The sequence below is a fragment of the Nyctereutes procyonoides genome, unplaced genomic scaffold, assembly GCF_905146905.1.
Source record: "Nyctereutes procyonoides isolate TBG_1078 unplaced genomic scaffold, NYPRO_anot_genome, whole genome shotgun sequence".
NCBI lineage: Eukaryota > Metazoa > Chordata > Mammalia > Carnivora > Canidae > Nyctereutes > Nyctereutes procyonoides.
Window position 1 is genome coordinate 1,082,001 of NW_026575051.1, and position 18,677 is coordinate 1,100,677.

Below are 18,677 nucleotides of genomic sequence, written 5' to 3' on the forward strand. Positions count from 1 at the left end.
AAATGCACAGGCCTCTCCCCAGACTCAGAGACTCAGAGTATTAGGCACAAGATCAAGGAATTGCCTATTTAATAAGCCCTACAGGTAAGGCTGATGCACAGCCACATGGGAATCTTAATGTATATTCCTGCTGTTAAAAGTATGATGTGAAGACTAGCAGCAGAGTAGCACCTCGTGAAAAACACAGAACTTCACCCATACTTCCCAGATGCAAAACGTGGCGTGTCATGTATCTGTCACACAACACACACCAGTGAAGGAGTGACCGGTGTAGCATCTCCCTATTCCAGAGTCAGTATCTTTGCTAATGCAGCCTCAGACCACATCTGCTCTGGGGCAGCTCCAGCACCGTGACCTATCAGGCTGCCAGCAGCACCTCTATACTTCTCTCACCATGCTATCCCTCCTCCCTCCCTCCCCACTCTCACAGCACCTCTCCTGCACCCCACGTACATTCCATTTTCAAAAAACAACCACCCTTGACTCACAAGTGCTATTTCCCAACCGAAGAGAAACCAAGGAGACTCTGCTTCATAACACCTTGACTTTGGATTGGAGCCAGCACAGGATCACTAGGGCAGAGCACAGGCAAGCAGGGGATGGAAACACAACAAGAACTGATTTTAAATGAGAAATTACAGCATGCTTCCTGTCTGCCAATCCAGTATCTGTTCCTCTGAGAAGACTGGGGAAATGATGGAAAGAACAATCGAGCCCTAGAAGGAGGATAAGACTTGAATGAGTCTGAAAATAACCTCTGGATACACAGATGCCTGTGCACAGGGGCTGCCCTGGGCCTTGTGGAGATACTGACGGCCAACCACCTCCTGCTGCTGTCAGACAGGAGACCCCCAAAGATGAATGAGGCCAGAACTCCCACAGGAACATGAGAAGAGGACTGATCCTCTACAGACACACAGAAACAGCAAATAAACACCAAGAGCTGGGGCTGAGAGCCCAAACCCAGGCCCAATCCTAGGCTGACCCTGCCACACAACATTGATGCCCATGGTCCCGGAGGCAGGACAAGGTCTGGGTGATGCCCAAGTCTCTATGATCACAGGTCCTGGAAGGACAGGTTCTACTGGAGGGACAAGGACAAAACAGCAGAGAGAGTCCTCAGCTGAGTGACCATGTCACACCCTTGCTGCACTGAGCACCAAGTGGACATGAGACTCCTCCATACTAGGCTCCTCACAGCGTCTCCTGTCCTTACATAGAGTAGACACAGTACACCAAATCTGCAAGTTCTGGAAGAGTCTCAGTGCTCCCATTTACTCCCTCTCTCAAACTTTAGGAATCTTCTCCTTTCAGATCAGATCTGACTAACTGATCAGCTCCTCATGACAAGAACTGGAAAAAACAATTTCACATCCACAGTCCTATGTTCAATAAGGAAGTAAGAAGTTGTAGCTCGGTGTAACATAAAGACAGGGATGGAGATGACCCACCGTCCCTCAGCTGCAACACAAAAGCAACACAAAAGCAGAACACAGGTCTGTCGGGGGGAGGGGAGTCACGTGGGGAGGGAGCCAGTCTGCCCACCTCCTCACATTATGTTAATAGGAACATATTTCAGACACATTCAGACATGCCCTTTGCAGAAAGAGAAATCAGGGTGTTGACGTCACAAGGTGGGAAAGTGAACAAATCCTGCATCACTCAGTCCCCCACGAGGCAGCTGGTTCACACTATGAAATAAAATAATCATGAACAGATTTGGGTCAGTCATATACATGCTGACTTTCTCAACAGCTCAGCACATGCTCAAAATATCCTACTCAAAGAATCCCCACTACCCAATCACGGCCCAGTCCCCTCCCCACTCCCCCCTTCAGGCCCTCCAAGGTCTCACCAGTAGAAGCAGAGAGAGAGCCCTGGGCACTGTCACTGCCTGGGGCAGAACAGATAGAATGTGGTCAGAGCCAGAGGAGATGAGACCAAAGGAGGAGCTAGTGGGGGGGGGGTGCCAAGCTCCCCATGGGGTCCTGTCTATACCACCCCGGGGTTTCAGGGATCACCCCCTCCATACTCATGTGCAGCCTCAGCATAATCCTTCTTCCACCTGTGGAAAGAAAACATCACATGAGATGCCATGGAGAAGGCATGGCCTGAGATCCTAGGTGAAACTCATAGCCTGGACCACACGGAAGTTTCCAAAACTTTAACTATAGACCTATGGAAGAATCAGGGACATGAAGAAAAAAGATAGCAGGATGAGACCAACCATTCTCCTGGAGTCTGTCCTCAGCAAGGACCTTGCTCTCTGACCTGTGACCACTGGAGATCAGATTCCATCACCACATTCAACAGGAGGGATGAGTTTGTCCTTCACTCTCACATGTGCTTTACTACACAGTGAATGTAGCAATGAGTTGCACAATGGAGTGGACAAGCACATGTGTGCGGGTAGCACTTCCCCTAAATGAGATAGGACAAACTTCTACCTGGGCTTGAAACACTGAGAAAACTCAGAGCATCCCCTCCGTACCTGAGATCTACTTCCTCCACAGGACAGCTCCAGCCACCATAGCACCAGAAACCACAAAGACAAGCAGACCAGCAACGATGCCCATGATGGGGATGGTGAGCCGAGGAGGGGACTCTGGGAAGAGAGGATGAGGTGAGGGCCTTGCCCCCCAGGTCTCACCCTCAACTCTACTGAAGTTCTACCACAAGGGCTCCTGATTTCCTTACCCCATCTCCGGGTGACAGGCTCCGCCAGCCCCTCATGCTGCATGTGGCACGTGTATCTCTGCTCCTGTCCAGAGGGCACCACCACAGCCACCCACTTCTGGAAGGTCCCATCTCCTGCAGGCCTGGTCTCCACAAGGTCTGTGTCCTGGGTCTGGTCCTCCCCATCCCACTTGGCAGGTCAGGGTGATCTCCGCAGGGTGACCTCACAGTCAGAGAAGGGGTGGTGGGTGAGAGTGCCTTTGGGGGATCTGAAGAGAAGGGTCAGAAAATTCAGGAACTTAGGGAGGAGTTAAGATGGCAGAGGAATAGGAGACCTTAACTTCATCTGGTCCCTGGAATACAGCTAGATATTTATCAAATCATTCTGAAAACCTGAGAATTAGATCGGAAATCTGAGAAAAGAAATGCTGCAATTGTACAAGTAGAAAAGCAACCACTTTGTGGGAGGTAGGAAGTGCGAGGACCCAAATCCAGGGTGAAATATCAAAAGATACAGCAGAGGGAAGGGCGCTGCCTACAGGGGCTACTGCAAAGCATTGTATGCAGCGGGAGCACAAAATCAGAACTTCTAGAAGTCTCTACAGTGGGGAGTCCCTGGGTTAAAGGGACTCAGGCGGCGATGGAGGCAAAATCCCAGGTGGGACAGCAGGGTCTCAGGATGAAGAATGGGGGTGTCTGAGCACAGCAGGTCCCAGGCACCCACTGGGGAAGCCAGCTGCGATCAGCGAGTTTTGGTGCCGGGTTTCTGCTCAGTGTGGCCATGAACCACAAACCGCTACACAGTCAGGCAAACTGCTCTCCGAGCAGGGGCCCAGCAGGTGGGAGAAGCACAGCTATACCCCTCTTCCTTCCTGGGGAGGAACTGCATGGGTCCACACAGCGGGAGTGTGTCAGGTTTGGCGTCTTAAAACTCAGTCGCCTGCCTGAGATAAAAATGCAGTTGGGCAGCCCCGGTGGCTCAGCAGTTTAGTGCCGCCTGCAGCCCAGGGTGTGATCCTGGAGACCCGGGATCGAGTCCCACGTCCGGCTCCCTGCGTGAAGCCTGCTTCTCCCTCTGCCTGTGTCTCTGCCTCTTTCTCTCTCCTCTCTGTGTATTCTCATGAATAGATAAATAAAATCTTTTTTTAAAAAAATCCTCAGTCACAGGCTAGGTGAACACCTGGGAGACAAGGTGATCAACTGCTTTTCATGAGGGCTCACTGAAGAGTGCGGGTGTGAATTTTCAGCTCCAAGACTAGAGAGCAGGATGCAGCCCTATTCATCCTGCTCATGAGAGCCGAAAGCCTTCAGGGTGCAAAACAGGGCCACTTAGTGGAATCCAGAGCCACTTACACTGAGCTCGGCCTCTGTGCAAGAGAAGTGCACTTCCCCGGGGGCAAAGTCCACCTGAGGATCAGCGCAGCAGGACCCTCCCACAGAAGACCAGCACAACCAGCGGGCACCAGGTTTACTGATCAGAGCAGACAGCAAAGCTTCAGCTCTCAAGGAAAACAGTATATACCATTTATGGTTTTTTTTTTATTCTCTAGTCTTTCAGTATTATTTTCAGTTATTTTCCTATTTTTTCAATTCTTTTTTATTCTTTAATTTTTATTTTCATATACGCATTATATATTTTTATTTTGTTTCCTTTTGTTGAATTTTATTTTTGTGTATATATATATATATATACATATACATATATATATAAATGTTTCTTATTTTGGGATCTAGTTTCTTTTATTTATTTAATTTTTTGTAAGGTTTTATTTTTTATTCATGAGAGACACAGAGAGGCAGAGACATAGGCAGAGGGAGAAGCAGGCTCCCTGAAAGGAGCCCAGTGCAGAACTTGATCCCTGGACCCCAATATCATGCCCTGAGCCAAAGGCAGATGCTCAACCACTGAACCACCCAGCCATCACCGAGATCTAGTTTCTTTTATAAGCAGACCAAAACACACTCAGGGGATGCCTCAGGGATAAGAGTTCCTTAACCTACAAGGGTAGACACATAAGGCTGACAGCAGTCCTGTCCACAGAAACTGGACAAGCCAGAAAGAGCTGGCATGATATATTCAATGTGCTAAATGGGAAAAATATGCAGCCAAGAATATTTTATCCACCAAGGCTGTAATTCAAAATAGAAGGAGAGATAAAGAGTGTCCAGGAAAAATAAAAACTAGAGGAATTTGGGATGCCTGGGTGGCTCAGTGGTCGAGTGTCTGCCTTTGGCTCAGGGCATGATCCTGGAATCCCAAGATTGAGTACCACATTGGGCTCCCTGCATGGAGCCTATTTCTCCTCCCTCTGCCTGTGCCTCTGCCTCTCTCTGTGTGTCTCTCATGAATAAATAAATAAAATCTAAAAAAAAAAAAAGAGAAAAGAGAAATTTGTGAATACTAAATCAGCCCTGCAAGGAATATTAAAGGGGATCCTTTGAGTGAAGGGAGAGCCCGAAAGTAACAAAGATCAGAAAGGAAAAGAGACAATTTATAGGAATAGCGACTTTACAGGTAATAGAATAGCACTAAATTCATATCTTTCAAAATTACTCTGAACGTAAATGGACTAAATGCTCCAATCAAAAGACACAGGGTATCATAATGGATTTAAAAAAAAAATACAAGACCCATCAATATGCTGCTTACAAGAGACTCATTTTAGACTCATTTAGACCCAAAGACACCTCTAGATTGAAAGTGAGGAGGTGGAGGGATGCCTGAGGGTGGCTCCGCGGTTAAGCATCTGCCTTTGGCTCAGGGCGTGATCCTGGGGTCCTGGGATTGAGTCTCGCATTGGGCTCCCTGCATGGAGCCTTCTTCTTCCTCTGCCTGTGTCTCTGCCTCTCTCTCTGTGTCTCTCATGAATAAATAAATAAAATCTTTTTTAAAATACCAAAGAAATACAAACAATTATAAGAACATATTATGAGCAACTACATGCCAACAAATTAGGCGATCTGGAAGAAATTGATGCATTCCTAGAAACATATAAACTACCAAACTGAAACAGGAATAAATAGAAAACCTGAACAGACCCATAACCAGGAAAGAAATTGAAGAAGTAATCAAAAATTCCCAACAAAGAAGAGTCCAGGGCCGGATGACTTCCCAGGGGAATTCTACCAAACATTTAAAGAAGAATTAATATCTATTCTTCTAAAGCTGTTTCAAAAAATAGAAATGGAAGGAAAACTTGCAAACTCATTCTATGAGGCCAGCATTACTTTGATCCCATAACCAAACAACGGCCTCACTAAATAGGAGAATTACAGGTCAATATCCCTGATGAACATGGATGCAAAAATTCTCACCAAGATACTAGCTGATAGGATCCAACAGTACATTAAAAGGATTATTCACCACAACCAAGTGGGATTTATCACTGGACTGCATAGGTGGTTCAACTTCCACAAATTAATAAAAGAAAGGAAAAGAATCATATGATCCTGTCAATATATGGAGAAAAAGCGTTTGACAAAATACAGAATCCTTTCTTTTTTAAAAAAATATTTTATTATTTATTCATGGAAGACAAACAGAGAGAGAGGCAGAGACACAGGCAGAGGGAGAAGCAGGCTCCCTGCAAGGAGCCTGACATGGGACTCGATCCTGGGTCTCCAGGATCACATCCTGGGCCGAAGGCAGTGCTAAACCGCTGAGCCACCCAGGCTGTCCCAGCATCCTTTCTTGATTAAAAACTCTCCACCATGTAGGTATCAAGGGAACATATCTCAATATCATAAAAGCCATATGAAAGACCCACAATGATTATCATCCTCAAGGGGGAAAAACTGAGAGCTTTTCCCCTAAGGTCAGGAACAAAACAGGGATATCCACTCTCACCACTGCTGTTCAACACAGTACCAGAAATCCTAGCCTCAGCGATGAGACAACGAAAAGAAATAAAAGGCATCCAAATTGGCCAGGAAGTCAAACTTTAACTCTTCACAGATGAGATGATACTCTATGTAGAAAACCCAAGAGACTCTACAAAAAATAGCTGGATCTGTAACAGAAATTCAGCAAAGTCACATGATATAAAATTGATGCATAGAAGTCAATTGCATTTCTATACACTAACAAAGAGGTAGAAGAAAGAGAAATCAAAGAATCGATCCCATTTACAGTTGCACCAAAAACCATAAGATACCTAGGAATAAATCTAACCAAAGTGGTAAAAGATCTGCACTCTGAAAACTGTAGAACACTTATGAAAGAAATTGAGAAGAGATAAAGAGATGGAAAAATGTTCCATGCTCATGGATTAGAAGAACAAATACAGTTAAAATGTCTATGCTACCCAGGACAATCCACTCATTTAATGCAATCCCTATCAAAATACCATCAGCATTTTTCACAGAGCCAGAGTAAATAATCCTAAAATTTGTATGGAACCAGAGAAGACCCTGAATAGCCAAAGCAATGTTGAAAAAGTAAATCAAAGCTGGAGTCGTCATAATTCCAGACTTCAAGTTATATTACAAAGCTGTAATCATCAAGAAAGTATGGTACTGGCACAAAAACAGACACAGAGATCATTGGAACAGAATAGAGAATCCAGAAATGGACCCTCAATTCTATGGTCAACTCATCTTTGACAAAGCAAGAAAGAATCCCCAAGGAAAAAAACAGTCTCTTCAACAAATGGCATTGGGAAAATTGGATAGCCACATGCAGAAGAATGAAATTGAACCACTCTCTTACACTATACACAAAAATAAAATTTATCAAAGACCTAAATGTGAGACAGGAACTCCTCAAAATCCTAGAGAACACAGACAGCAACTCTTTGACCTCAGCCACAGCAACTTCTTGCTAGACTGTCTCCAAAGGCAAACAAAACCAAATGAACAATTGGGACTTCACCAAGATAAAAAGCTTTTGCACAGCAAAGAAAACAATCAACAAAACTAAAAGGCAACCTACAGAATGGGAGAAGATATTTGCAAATGACATATCAGACAAAGGGTTAGTATCCAAGAGCTAAAGAAACTTATCAAACTCATAAACAAAAATCCAGGTAAGAAATGGGCCAAAGACATGAACAGATATTTCTCCAAAGAAGACATACAAATGGCCAACAGACACATGAAAAAATGCTCCACATCACTCAGCATCAGGGAAATACAAATCAAAATCACAATGAGATACCACCTCACATCAGTCAGAATGGCTAAAATTAACAACTCAGGAAATAATAGATGTTGTCATGGATGCAGAGAAAAGATGTCTCCTACTGTTGGTGGGAATGAAAGTTGGAGCAGCCACTCTAAAAAACAGTATGGAGGTTCCTCAAAAAGGTAGAACTAGAACTACCCTACTACCCAGCAATTGCACTACTAGGTATTTATCCAAAGAATACACACATAATGATTCCAAGGGGTACATGCACCCCAATATTTATAGCAGCAATGTCCACAACAGCCAAACTATTTAGTGAGCCCAGATGACCATAACAGATGAATGGATAAAGAAAATGTGGTACATATATACAATGGAATATTACTTAGCCATCAAAAAGAATGAAATCTTGCCATTTGCAATTATGTGGATGAACTAGAGAGTATTATGCTAAGTGAAATAAGTCCATCAGAGAAAGACAAATATCATATGATTTCACTCATATGTGGAATTTAAGAAACAAAACATAAACACAGGTGAATGGAAGGAAAAATGAAATAAGATGAAATCAGAGAGGGAGACAAACCATAAGAGTCTCTTAACTCTTGGGAAACAAACTATGAGTTGCTAAAGCAGAGGTTGGTGGGGGGAAAGGATAACTGGGTGATGGGCATCATGGAGAGCAGGTACTGTAATGAGTACTGGGTGTTATACACAATTGATGAATCATGTAAATTCTTTTTTTTTTTTTGAATCATGTAAATTCTATCTCTGAAACTAATAATACAGCATATGTTAACTAAACTGAATTTAAGTTTAAAATTTATTTTAGGGATCCCTGGGTGGCGCAGCGGTTTGGCGCCTGCCTTTGGCCCAGGGCGTGATCCTGGAGACCCGGGATCGAATCCCACGTCGGGCTCCCGGTGCATGGAGTCTGCTTCTCCCTCTGCCTATGTCTCTGCCTCTCTCTCTCTCTCTGTGTGACTATCATAAATTTAAATAAATAGGGCAGCCCCAGTGGTGCAGTGGTTTAGCGCCGCCTGCAGCTTGGGGTGTGATCCTGGAGACCGGGGATCAAGTCCCACGTCGGGCTCCCTGCATGGAGCCTGGTTCTCCCTCTGCCTGTGTCTCTGCCTCTCTCTCTTTCTCTGAATAAATAAATAAATCTTAAAAAAATTTTTTAAATAAATAAATAAATAAAATAAAATAAAATTTATTTTAGGGATCACTGGGTGGCTCAGCGGTTTAGCACCTGCCTTTGGCCCAGGGCGCGATCCTGGAGACCTGGGATCAATCAAATCCCACGTCGGGCTCCCGGTGCATGGAGCCTGCTTCTCCCTCTGCCTGCGTCTCTGCCTCTCTCTCTCTCTCTCTCTCTCTGTGACTATCATAAATAAAAATTTAAAAAAAAAAAAAAAAAAGAAAGAAATGGTCTCCTCCTCCATCCCTGGAGGGAATGTGACCTTAATGGTCCTTAGGAGAAAGGCAGACCCTTAGGGCCACTCTCTGGTACCGGATCTGAAAACCTAGGCAGAGTTAGTCTCTCCATCCATGACCCATGGGAGGGCCATATACTGGTGTGGATTCTATTTCTTCCTATCCTCTCCCGAGGCCTCAGCCTGAGGCGAGATTCCGGAGGCCGCGCCCCAGTACCTGCGCGCAACAGCGTCTCCTTCCCCATCTCCAGGTACCTCCGCAGCCCCTCCACGCACGTCATCTCCAGGTAGTTCCTCAGGTGCTCTGCATCACCTGCCGCCTCCCACTTGCGCCGGGTGATCTGCGCCGCCGTGTCCGCCGCGGTCCAGGAGCGCAGGTCCTCGTTCAGGGCGATGTAATCGGCGCCGTCGTAGGCGTCCTGCATGTACCCGCGGAGGAGGCGCCCGTCCGGCCCCAGGTCACAGCCGTACATGGTCTGGATGGTGTGAGACCCTGGCCCTGCCCCGACAGGCCGCCACTCAGTCCAAAGAGAAAGTAAAACCTCCCGGGAGTTCCCGCGGGTTCGGGACGGACGAGGGGGAGGGGCGGGGACCTCGGACTCGGGGTGACGCCCGGACCCGGACACTCGGGGCGACCCCGGCCGGTCGGCGGGGAGGGGGGTCGTGCCCTGGCCCCGGCCCGCGTCGCTCACCGGCCTCGCTCTGGTTGTAGTAGCCGCGCAGGGTGTCCAGGTCCACTCGGTACACCTGTGCGGTCTCCTTGAAGATCCGCGTCTCCCGGTCCCAATACTCCGGCCCCTCCTGCTCCACCCACGGCGCCCGCGGCTCCGTCCTCCCAGTGGCCGCGTCGCTGTCGAACCGCACGAACTGCGTGTCGTCCACGTAGCCGACGGCGATGAAGCGGGGGTCCCCGCGGCCGGGCCGGGACACGGACGTGTAGACATACCTCAGGGAGTGGGAGCCTGCGGAGCGGAGGGGCTGAGACCCCGCCCGACCCCCCTCCCGCCGCGGGGCCCGGGGCCCGGGGGGAGATCCCGGGGGGGGGGCAGGGCGGAGGCGGGAGGGACGGGGGAGCCCAGGCCGCGGGGGGCCGGGGGCGGCGGGGAGGCGGCTTCCCGGGGTCCCCTCGCTCCCGCCCGCACTCACCCGCCCGGGTCAGGGTCACGGCCAGGGCCGCCCGAAGGCAGCAGGGGGCCCCGCGCATCACGACTCGCATCCTTGGGGTTCCAGAGACTCTAAGAGCCGGCAGGGGTGGCCCCACAGGCCGGAAACCCCGGTGACGCCGACGGGCTCCTCTAGAACCCCGCCACCCAATGGGAGTGCGAGCTGGGGCCAAGTCCCGAGCATCCAGGCGGGAGGCCCTGAGGCAGGTTGGGAGAGGGAAGAGAGGCGCGCGGGGCACGGAACTGGGCTTCCCCGCCCCCAGACACCGCTCTGGGTCTTCCCGGAGACCCAGGACTTTGCCCGGATTCCCCGCCACCTGCACGGAGCGCTCTCTCACTGTCTCCCTGAGGCCGGGCCGGCGGTCCTTCTGAGGAAACCAGGGACAGACACCAGGCAGGGATCAGCCCCTTTTTGTCCCTTACGTTTGTGGAAACCCTCGACTTGAGCTGAACTACTCCTTACTTCTCCGTACTCTTCTGAAAGAAAAATCACCGCCAGGAAACTGGATGCCAGATAGTGAGCTCGCCTGGGAATGGAGATGGAGAGCCAGGGATTTTCTCTTCAAACCTGAAGTTGTGGGCACCTGGGCGGCTCAGTGGTTGAGCTTCTGCCCGTGGCTCAGGTCGTGATCCCTGGAGTCTTGGGATCAAGGCCCGAATAGGGAGCCTGTGTCTCTGCCTCTGTGTGTCTCTCATGAATAAATAAAATCTTTAAAAATAAACAAAACAATCTTCATTCCATAGCCCCAAATTTCTGTGTGAGTTCCCCTCATATCCTCAATACATGGAAGCATGGTTTGATTCTATACATTTCGATCAGGAGCATGTACAAACTTGAAGCACCTCAGATTTGCAATGTTCCATGCATTCAAATGCCCTTCGCCAGTGCTCCTGCATTGCCTCCTTTTATGCATTATTCACATCTAAGCAGTGCACATATTTTATCTAGACATTTTTTAAGCTGATTTGCATAAGGAGGCAACTGATTTTCAGGCAGCCCCACAGAATATAGTAAATTCTAGATGCAAAAAATATCTTGCTAAGACCTGGAAATAGAGATTCCATTTTTAAAAAGGCTGTATAACAACGTATTTAAATGTGAGGATTCCACTGCTGTAAAACTGGTCACCTCTGCTTCTCTCCCTCCACCTGGGTCTGCAGCCCTTCTCTCCATCTCTCATCAATTAGGGCCCCTCATCCCGAGTCTCCACCCCCTCTCACTCCTGATTGGGGCCCTGCTGCCACTCCCAACACTTGCTACCCTAGGGCCACTCTCGCCACCTGGGACAGACAGCGATCCTGCTATGAATCAGGTTGTGTCATTTCATCACTGAAAATGCTTCAGGGCTCTATTATTTTTAAAGATTTTATTTGTTTATTTGAGCTAGAACACACACACAGGTAGGGTAAAGAGCAGAGGGAGAAGCAGGCTCCCCCCTGAGCAGGGAGCCCAACTTGGGGCTCCATCCCAGGACCCTGAGATCACTTGAGCCAAAAGCAGACACTTAACCAACTGAGCCACTCAAACGCTCCTCCATCTCACTTAGGAAGCCTCTAGAGGGACACCTGGGTGGTTCAGAGGTTGAGCGTCTGCCGGTGGCTCAGGTCCTGATCCTCCGGTCCTGGGATCAAGTTCCACAGTGGGCTCCCCACAGGGAGCCTGCTTCTCCCTCTGCCTGTGTCTCTCTGCCTCTCTCTGTGTGTCTCTCATAAATAAAATCTTTAAAAGAAAAAAGAAGTACTGGAAGGGCTCCTGGGTGGCTCGGTCAGTTAGGCATTCAACTCTTGATCTCGGCTTGGATCTTGGTCATGAGTTCAACCTCCATGCTGGGCATGAAACATACTTTTTAAAAAATAAAAAAGTCCTGGGATCCCTGGGTGGCGCAGCGGTTTGGCGCCTGCCTTTGGCCCAGGGCGCGATCCTGGAGACCCGGGATCGAATCCCACGTCGGGCTCCCAGTGCATGGAGCCTGCTTCTCCCTCTGCCTGTGTCTCTGCTTCTCTCTCTCATTCTATGTGACTATCATAAATAAATAAAAATTAAAAAAAAAATAAAAAATAAAAATAAAAAAGTCCTGAAAAGAAATAGGAAAATAAAATGTTTCTTTTCGGTTTTTCTGGGCACTGTCATCAAGGAGCTGGAGAGAGGGGTCACAGTGGAGAAGCAGAAACCCGATGAATGACTCAAGGCTCCTACCTCTCCTCTCCTTCAATCCTTGCCGCATTCCTGATCTTGACACCTGTGGAGTCCAGGGCTGTTCAGAAGCTCCTTTGTGGCAGTATTGATGATGCCCAAGCTCCAGGTCAGCCTCCCCTGAGCAACTTACAGCCCAGACCCTCCCAGGCTGCTCAGTCAGAATTCAGGAGCAACGCAGCGGCGCCCCCGTGTGGTCACAGGGATGAGGTTGGAAGACCAAGTTCTCCTTTCTCTTGCACAGCAAGGACCTCCCAGGGTCTCCCTCTGCTCCCAACACCAGATCAGGGCTTTGAACACAAAAGGCTGCCCCTGTCCATGTCAGGCTGGGTTGCAAAATGTTCCCCCAAAACCACAATAACATAGATGTTTCCTTTGCATGATCACTGATTCTGCCCTCAGGGGCAAGGTCTCCAGGCAATCACAGCTGGTTCCCAGATCTGGTATGGACCGCACAAAGAAATTGAGTGCCCTGTCTCCAAAGATAGGACCTAGGGCTCCTAAGTTCCTGTCACTTCTTTCTGCTGCTGCCTCTGGGGCTGGACTCAGTTCAGTAAGTCTGAGAACATAGCATGAAGGATGAGGGGCAGAAGCCCACAGTGCATTGGGTCTAGAAAAGGGAGGATGCTCCTGGGGAGTGAGGCTAGGGTGTAAATAAGAACATGAGAGGGGAAGAGCTTCCAAGGAGGGAAGGAGTCAGGGAGAAGAGGAGCATGGGAAGGGCTGGTCTAAGGGACACCTGTTTACATGGAGAGGGCTCTCTGGGTCCTGGACCAGAGTGAAGGGCAGATGCGGTACCAGCCCTATAGGGACCACCAACCCTGGGTTTTCAAGGTCCCACTCTGTGTTAGTACCTTATGACCATGGCTGAGCACACTTCAGTCGTCAGCCTTCAGTTGTTCCTTCCTCCTCTATGGCAAGCAGAGCCTCCCCACCAAGCTGAGGATCCCCTCAGCTGAACATGTAGTGTGGGCTGGACACTGATGTGGACTACAAGGACCTCAGTAACAGGACCCAGGGTACTGACCACCCATTTCCCAGCAGTCCCTACACCCTCCATAAATCACTGCCGAGGAGTCTGCATGCTTCCTCTCTGGTAACCCAAGCACCCTGAGAGTGGACCCCTCAGGCCCTGTTCTCTGCTACTCTCAACCCCTGAACTTAGAAACTCATGCTACATCCCCAGTCCCAAATCTCATTTCTACCCTAACCACTGACCCAACACTATGGCGGTGCTATAGACTTTATGTGCCCCACCCAGATACACATGTTGAAATATAATCCTCAGTATGATGGTATTAGAAGTTGAGGCTTTTGGGAGTGATATCATGAGTAGAGCCCTCATCAATGGGTTTAGAGTCCTTATAAGAGACTCCAAAGAGTATGTTAAGCCACTCGATCTGTGATATTTTGTGATGAATACCCAAGCAGACTAAGACAATCTCCAAAACCAAACACCGCGAAGCTCTTTCAGTTTCAGACCCACTTTAAGTGGCCACAGCATGTATTCATTTATTCACAAATATTTAGGGAGTGTCTGTGCAGGGCATGATTTTAGGCCTGGTTATCATTTAATCAAGAGAAAAAATGCCTACTCTCCTGATGCTTACAGTCTGATAGGAAAGACGGACAATAAAAATAGTAGCATTATTATGGTATTATATAGTATGCATTCCTGTTACCTATTGCTGGCTGGGTAACAATCCCAAAATAAAACTACCTTTTTATTAGCGGTCATTCTATGCATTGACTGGGCTCAGCAGGCAGCTCTTCTGCTCCATCTGACATGGTCTGTGGCTATTGTCATCTGGAGGCTCACCCTCATTCAAGAGGGTTCTCTCATAAGTCAGTGCTGTCAACAGCTGGGAGCCTTCTAGGGCTACTGGCACGGAGCCACCCAGGGATCCCATACCACATCTTCTGTATCCATTCATCTGTTGGACATCTGGGCTCTTTCCATAGTTTAGCTATTGTGGACATTGCTGCTATAAACATTGGAGCGCAGGTGCCCCTTCAGATCACTACGTTTGTATCTTTGGGGTAGATACCTAGTTATGCAATTGTTGGGTTGTAAGGTAGGTCTATTTTCAACTTTCTGAGGAACCTCCTACTGTTTTCTAGAGTGGCTGTACCGGCTGTACTCCCACCAACAGTACTCTCTTTCTCCACATCAGCACCAACACTTATTGTTTCTTGACTTGTTAATTTTAGTCATTCTGACCAGTGTTAGGTATATCCCATTGTGGTTTTGATTAAAAAATTTGTTAAATACACCTAACCTACCAAACACAGTAGCTAAGTCTAGCCTACCTTAAACACACACTCAGAACACTTACGTTATCTTAGAGTTGGGCAAAATTACCTCACACAAAGCCAATTTTATAATCAAGTGTTGAGGGGCATTTGGCTGGCTCAACCAGAACACGGGACTCTTATTCTTGGGGTTGTGAATTTGAGCCCCATGTTGGGTGTAGAGATTACTTATATAAATAAAAACTTTTTAGGGACTGCTGGGTGGCTCAGCAGTTGAGCATCTGCCTTTGGCTCAGGGCATGATCCTAGGGTCTTGGGATTGAGTCCCGCATCAGATCCCAGTGGGGAGCCTGCTTCTCCCTCTGCCTATGTCTCTGCCCTCTCTGTGTCTCTCATAAATAAATAAAATCTTAAAAAAAAAAACTTTTTAAAAAGTGTTGAATAAAATATGCAACTTCTTGAATACTGTATTAAAAGTGAAAAACAAGATAATTGTATGGGTACAGAATTGTTCTAAGTGTATTGGTTGTTTACCCTCACAGTGACATGTCTGACTGGGAGCTGTGACTGCTACTGCCCAGAATCACAAGAGTACTATACTACATCACTAGCCTGGGAAAAGATCAAAATTCAAAATCTGAATTACGCTTTCTATTGAATGTGTAAAAGCCAAAAAAATTGCAAGTCAAACCGTTGTAAATTGGGGACCATCTGTATACTAGCAATGCACAAGTGGAAGTTGACAAAACCCTGATAAAGGAAATCAAAGAACTAAATAATGAAAGATATTCCACATTCATGGGTAGGAAGACTTGATATTGCCAAAATGTCAGTTCTTCCCAACTTGGTCTTTAAATTCAACTCAATCCGGGATCCCTGGGTGGCGCAGCGGTTTGGCGCCTGCCTTTGGCCTAGGGCGCGATCCTGGAGACCCAGGATCGAATCCCACGTCGGGCTCCCGGTGCATGGAGCCTGCTTCTCCCTCTGCCTGTGTCTCTGCGCCTCTCTCTCTCTCTCTGACTATCATAAATAAATAAAAATTAAAAAAAAAATAAAATAAAATAAATTCAACTCAATCCCATTCAAAATCTCAAGTTTTTTTTCTTTTTTTAAGATCTTATTTATTAAAAAAAAAAAAAAAAGATCTTATTTATTCATGAGACATAGAATAATCAGAGACATAGCAGAGGGAGAAGCAGAGCTCCCTACAGGGAGCCTGACACAGGACTCAATCCCAGGAACCCAAGACCTGAGCCAAAGGCAGACATTCAACCAAGCCACCCAGGCGCCCCTCAGCAAGTTATTTTGTGGATAACAAGGTGACTCTGAAGTTTATGTGGAGAGGCAAAAGAGCCAGAATAGCCAGTCTACCATAAGAACACAGCATTATGAGAACTGATACTACCTGACTTCAAGACTTACTATAAAGCTATAGTAATCAAGACAGTGTATACAGTACTGGTGAAAAAAGAAGTATATCAATGGAAGAGAACAGAAAATCCAGAAACAGACCCAGATAAATATAGTCAACTGATTTTTGACATGAAAGCAAGGGCCATAAAATGGAGAAAAGGTAATCTGTTAATAAACAGTGCTAGAACAATTGCTGGACAACCACATGCAAAAAAAAAAAAAAGTGAAATGAGAAAGCTCTCTTGAAAGGTTACTGTGAAGGTCACCTATGACAAAAACAAAAACTGTCCAGCAGATTCAATGGATTTCAATATTCTTAAGGACCCACCTCCACAAGTTTCATATAGAGGGTACAGTAATTCATGTCAGTCACCTCAGTCCTGCCAATTCACTGGGTAGGATGCAGTATCAGCACATTGGCCTCAGGGAGCTCTGCAGCCCTTCAACTTTGTGGATGATGTTTCCCATAATCCTGTGCTTCTCTCTGGCTGAAAACAGGCTCCTCCTGCAGAAGCCAGACCTAACTCTCATTTGAATGTCTGTATTAAACATAAAGCCTTTTCATAAAAAGGGTGGAAAAAAGACTATCAAAACACTATGACAGGCTCCCTGCTCAGCAGCAGGGAGTCTGCTTCTCCCTCTGTCCCTCCCCACCCCCATGCTCATTCTCTCTTAAATGATTATTCTTTTCTAAAGAGACACTGTGAGATACCCAGGAATAAATAAATAAATAAACATATATATATATATATATATATATATACACACAGTAACACAAAATTAGGTAATCTGGCTTACAGATATTTACCTTCATTCCTTCATTTCCATGATTATGAGATCCAAAACTCATTCAATAGAATTGAACTGACTCAAATAGTCTTTCCCTTATACCAATTCTCATAGATGAACATCCAAATTCAGACTCTATTTTAGAGTTCAGGACTATCTACTGTAAATTATTGGAGGTTAATCCATTTTAGAGCTCATAACCTAAAATAGAACTCAGATGGTAGAAATCCCTACTTTTCAGGAAGGATACTTTATTATTAGTGCATCATTTAGATTGTCCTACAATAGTCTCATCTGCTGTATTTTCTTAATGGCTACAAATCTTGCTTTTAATTTATAGATGGTGGTTAGTTTAGCTTCAATATTAGTTGCTTATAGTCTCTTTAACCTTATACTGGATAGTTTCCCACATTAGTTTGGGCTTCTTATGTTCCAATAACTAAAGCCATACATATACAAGTCAAATATGAATCATACATAACCCTATCGCTAAGAAACATGAAGCTTCTCATCCCCCAAAATCCTACCAAAGTTCTTGGTTCTTTTTCCACTGAAAAGTGAGAACATGGGATGCCTGGAAGGCTCAGTGGTTGAGCGTCTGCCTTTGACTCAGGGCATGATCCTGGGGTCCAGGATCAAGTCCCACATCGGGCTCCCTGCCTGCTTCTCCCTCTGCCTATATCTCTGCCTCTCCATCTCTCGTGAATAAATAAATAAAAATCTTTAAAAAGTGAGAACATGTCAGCTAATGAAGAATGTGAGGTCTTGGTGCTTCAGCTCCCCCCGCCCCAAGTTTGAGAGCCACTGACCTCCAGGAAGGTCACCCTTCCCAGTTCCTGGATCTCCATGCTATGGCAGAGGCCATCTTCCCACCAAATTCAGCATGATGTCACAAAAACAGTGAGCTGGTTAGCAACTGTCCACTCTCCAGCCATCTTGTTTCCTGAGATATATTTTTCTGAAGGCCTAACTTTCTCCCAAATGACCAAAACTGGGACCATCTACTCCCTTCTGAGCCACCTCTACACGTGAGGACGTAACTATACACTCCAGCCACAGGACATTTCAGAATATACTGCAAAAAGGTTAACACGTATACACACGGCTCACATCACACATCTGTTTTACTACAGATTTATAGTGAGGGCTCACAAGTTCAACAAAGCTCAAAATCGATTAATAGTGGTCACATTCTTTTCAGAAGCCAAGGGTACAATGACACAACAGTGCTCAAAACTACTAAAGAATGCAAATCCCTACAACATGCAGTGCACAACAGACAAGAAATGTCATTCTGGGCCAGCAAAAAGAGAAACAGGAAATAAAGGGGTCATCATTACTTCAGCCAAGTCAATAGATCTGAGCTTTTCAGGTAGACCTGGGAATGAATTCTCCAGGCTTTCCCACCAACCAGCTGCAGACCTTGAGCATATCTGGCCCAGAGAGGGACTAAGAGACACTTGCTGAATGAGCCCTTCTGATTGCAAATGACATATTAGATAAAGAGCTAGTATCCAAGATCTATAAAGAACTTATTAAAACTCAACAGCAAAGAAACAATCCAATCATGAAATGGGCAAAGACATGAACAGAAATTTCACCAAAGAAGACATACACATGGCCAACAA

The 18,677-nt window shown here is 46.5% G+C and overlaps 1 protein-coding gene across 3 annotated transcripts; it reads right to left on the reverse strand.

Annotated features, from left to right (window-relative positions):
- Window positions 1-1,820: 1,820 nt before the first annotated feature.
- Window positions 1,821-10,487, reverse strand: LOC129512971 (DLA class I histocompatibility antigen, A9/A9 alpha chain-like). 3 transcript variants are annotated; one of them, XM_055330593.1, is made up of 6 exons: window positions 10,384-10,487; window positions 9,930-10,199; window positions 9,455-9,736; window positions 2,698-2,945; window positions 2,492-2,605; window positions 2,030-2,065 (listed from the first exon to the last, which is right to left on the reverse strand). In XM_055330593.1, exons 1-6 carry the CDS (start codon window positions 10,451-10,453, stop codon window positions 2,045-2,047), a joined length of 1,005 nt encoding a protein of 334 aa, XP_055186568.1. In that variant the 5' UTR covers window positions 10,454-10,487; the 3' UTR covers window positions 2,030-2,044. The 3 variants fall into 3 exon arrangements, with proteins under 3 accessions (XP_055186566.1, XP_055186567.1, XP_055186568.1); XM_055330591.1 differs by having other exon boundaries at window positions 1,821-2,605; XM_055330592.1 differs by having other exon boundaries at window positions 1,835-2,605; window positions 9,455-9,730.
- Between the last annotated feature and the right edge of the window lie 8,190 nt (window positions 10,488-18,677).

Bases quoted from the DNA above. Each gene is read 5' to 3' on its own strand.
- LOC129512971 (XM_055330591.1), bottom strand. From the start codon at position 10,453: ATGCGAGTCGTGATGCGCGGGGCCCCCTGCTGCCTTCGGGCGGCCCTG. The intron at 10,200-10,383 runs GTGAGTGCGGGC...TCCGCTCCGCAG, and splicing joins CGTGACCCTGACCCGGGCGG to GCTCCCACTCCCTGAGGTAT. The intron at 2,606-2,697 runs GTAAGGAAATCA...CTCTCTTCCCAG, and splicing joins GCCTGTCACCCGGAGATGGG to AGTCCCCTCCTCGGCTCACC.